At 39.5% G+C, this 3,487-nt stretch overlaps 1 protein-coding gene across 1 annotated transcript in view; it reads right to left on the bottom strand.

Moving 5' to 3' along the window:
- Window positions 1–1,086: 1,086 nt before the first annotated feature.
- Window positions 1,087–3,487, bottom strand: part of LOC112522854 (glutathione hydrolase 1-like) — a 14,750-nt gene continuing 12,349 nt past the window's right edge. The window contains 5 exon segments of the mRNA XM_025132204.1: window positions 1,087–1,317; window positions 1,725–1,862; window positions 2,139–2,403; window positions 2,654–2,889; window positions 3,273–3,399. Coding sequence (XP_024987972.1) covers window positions 1,087–1,317; window positions 1,725–1,862; window positions 2,139–2,403; window positions 2,654–2,889; window positions 3,273–3,399 — 997 coding nt within the window.

The raw sequence follows: 3,487 nt of genomic DNA, 5'->3' as shown, positions 1-3,487 counted from the left end.
ATATATATATATATATACATATAGCATTATACATATCCTCCAACCATAGCTCCATATCTGCTACACAGCAAGCACAGTTGATATAATATATACAAGATGAGATCTGCAAGTGCAAGCCTCCTCCCTCTACTTTTCTTCATCCTCATCTTATCTCATGGAAATCTTGATGCCAAACCACAAGACATGGGTTCTACCAATTCACTCCATCTGGTACTTACATCATCATCATCATCATCATCATCATCATCATCATGTATATATATATATATGTACAGTTGTGTGGATATTAACATGGTTTGTATTGTTTTTATCAGATTGAGGGAAAGAAGATGATCAAGGGTGAAGAAGGCACTGAAAATGGATCTGGTTTTGAGAATGAGGATTACATCTACACCCAATCAGTCCCTTAGATTTCATTTTATGAAGCTAAGGGCCGTTGTTTTTCCATTAAGCCCCGTACATCCTAAACTCACCGTCCATCCTTCAACTTCAACAACCACTACCGCGCCACCGCCACGGATTTGCTATCGTTACCTACAACCGCCATCAACCACCCACACAACTCCTCAATCCCTCCCTAGCTCTCAGCTTCCCCTAGTGGCCAAAAATCTAGCAAATTTACTAAAGAGTTAACTCTATTTCATGATCATCGACTATAAAATGTAGACGACTATGTATCTTTTTGCGCGTTATGATCAATGTTTCTCGTCGGTGTTGTTTAATTAGTCCATCTCATAAGTATTAATAAGAGACTATGTATGATCTATCTACCTCTTCGACTTTTATAATGTGACGGAAGATCGTACAACGACATTTATTTGTAGTTGAAATTGACTTATCGTATTTTATGGTGTATCATTGTGTCATTGTATTCTCGTTATAACTAATCCCATGATGACCAAGCAGGTGGTCTGGAGTCCCCGCATTTGAACATCCGTGGCCACAAGCGGATTTTTATTCCTCCTTGGATATGAACATGAGATTTCCAGGTATTCTTGACCTTTGGAGTTCAAGCCCAAACCAATCAGGCACCGGCCTTCTGGTTAAATATAAGATTATTTATATTTTGGATTTACATGATTTGACCTAGTAACCAGCAGGGAAGCCTCCCTTTCTTGGGTCGCTTACTGCTATAAGCATCCCCATCTTTCCATCCTTTGCTTCTTCTTGAACAACTAACTGAACCATAGTCCCCCCATAAAAACTCTCTAGGACATGTCCTTTTCCTCGTAGAGCCGCTTTCGTCTCTTCGTCTATTTCGAAGTGATCATTGCTCACCGTCGTCCATTTTTCGTACTGTACCACGTTCGGGAACAGCTACAGTGATGCACAAAAACCATTCAGAATCTACCAAAGAACCTCCAAGTCATCAAAGCAATGTTTTATAAGTCATAACCTTCATTCTTCAGCTTAGTCTTAGACAGTGATGCACAAAAAGCTGGAAAACTCGAACCTAGTAAGCCCAAAGCCCGGGCCCAGCCCCAGCCCATCCATAAAGCCCAATTAGCTAGGCCAATCTTTTTTTTTCAAGGCCCGTTTAAACATTAAAGCCGAGCCTGAAAAAGCTCAGGTCTCTTTCAAATCCAAAGCTTGCATCAAATATCTCTTCTAATGTTTTCAAAAATCGAGTTTGACCTAAGCGGGTTGGATATCGATAAAAAAAACGAAGTTTGAGCTGGGGTTCAAATAGCAAGGCCTGTTTAAAGTATATGTAATGCACCCACCTGATGGTATGTTCTTGGAGCCATGACAGCAGAAAATGGATCCATTCCCCTTACAAAGTAGTTCAGAAATACCTCTACAGTCCCAGGTGGTATCTTTATCCCACCACTACCTCCTAAAACTGCTTTCACCTTTCCGTCCTACAAAATTACAACCCATTAAAAAAATTCTATAATAACAATTGGTGCAACCACAAGAAACACGGGTTTAGCAACGACTTTTGTAGTCACTTAAAGTCCATTTATCGTCACAAAAGGTTTATAGCAATGACATGGTTTGTGGCCGAAACATGTGCACATGGCGAAAGCTCACTTTTTTGTAGTTCCAGGTTCGTTTAGGTCGGTTTACTGGATTTGTTTATACGATGTTTCAATCTTGTAACGAAAATGAACCAACAAGATAAGAGGATATCGTACCTTGAGGACAATGGTGGTCGAAATAGATGACAACGGCCTTTTGCCCGGGAAGATAAAATTGGATGGTGCAGGTGGGGGAACGTTTTTGGAAAGATTTGTAGGGATTGAGAAATCAGCCATTTGATTGTTGAGGATTATCCCAGTACTAGGTGACAAGATTTTTGCACCAAAATAAGAGTTTATGGTACAAGTCATCGAGACCACGTTGCGCTCCTTATCTACAATTGACATATGACTCGTACCATCTTCCTCGATCTGATTCCACCTACATAAAGAACAAAAACACCATTTGATCAACAACAATCAAACTATATGGACAGGTCTGTTTACATCACACCCGAGACCCCACCTAAACCAAAACAAGTTGATTAATAAATTCCACTTGTCCTCTACCCAAAAAGAGTAGAGCGTAAACACGCTTGTGCAAAGAGTGTGAACAAACAGACCCCTCTACCCCAGAGCCCATCTTCGGGTGGAATATACTGGTGTCGTTAAAAGTGATGAACTAGGCAAACCTGCCACCATAATGAGTTGAATCGAAGGTCATGTTGTCGTATATAGTCTTCTGCAAACGTTTTGCAAACTCGGGAGATGTCATAAGGTGTAGATACTTTTCTGCGTTCACAAAATCCGGGTCTCCGAGATTCATCCGCATAGCATACGCGTGCTTAATAGCTTCAATCTGTCGATGAATCATAAGCGGTCCAGATATGTTGTTTTGAGCTCGGTATTGAGCGATTATGTTGAGGATCTGCAAAAGAAGAAAGTAAGAAATACCATATACCACAAAATTGCTATAAAATCTGTGTTTGGAGTCTCATATTACATACACATGGTACCTTTTTTTTTTTTTTTTATTAACCTGGATATCCAACCCGCTATAGACATGATACTTTTAACCTCTATACATATAAACAAGGGTTAATTGGGACCTACCACGAAATGATCATATTTCACAACCTGAAACCGCATTTTTTCTGAAAAGCACTTGCGAGATGGATGGTTATTTTGTGCTAGTTCTGGAAAAGTTAGTCATTGATTTTGTGGCGGGTCCGATTGGAAAATGGTTATTTATATGATTATCGTACGTTCACAAAAACAATCGTTCCACGTATCTTCACAAGGTATACTTACAAGTGCGATTGTCGCACCACCGGAAGAAGGCGGCGGCATACCTAGTACTTCAAGGCCTAGGACCTGAATAGAGATTGGTTCTCTGACTTTAACTTCATACTTCTGAAGATCTTCCATTTTCAGTAACTATAATACCCGTCAGATATGTATGTGTGTGTGTGTATATATATATATATTAGTTTAATATATATATATATATATATATATATATATAT

This window comes from Cynara cardunculus, assembly GCF_001531365.2.
Source record: "Cynara cardunculus var. scolymus isolate 2C chromosome LG 1, CcrdV1, whole genome shotgun sequence".
Classification (NCBI taxonomy): Eukaryota; Viridiplantae; Streptophyta; class Magnoliopsida; order Asterales; family Asteraceae; genus Cynara; species Cynara cardunculus.
The sequence above is the reverse complement of the archived record's forward strand: the minus strand, read 5'-3'. Positions and strand labels throughout refer to the sequence as shown.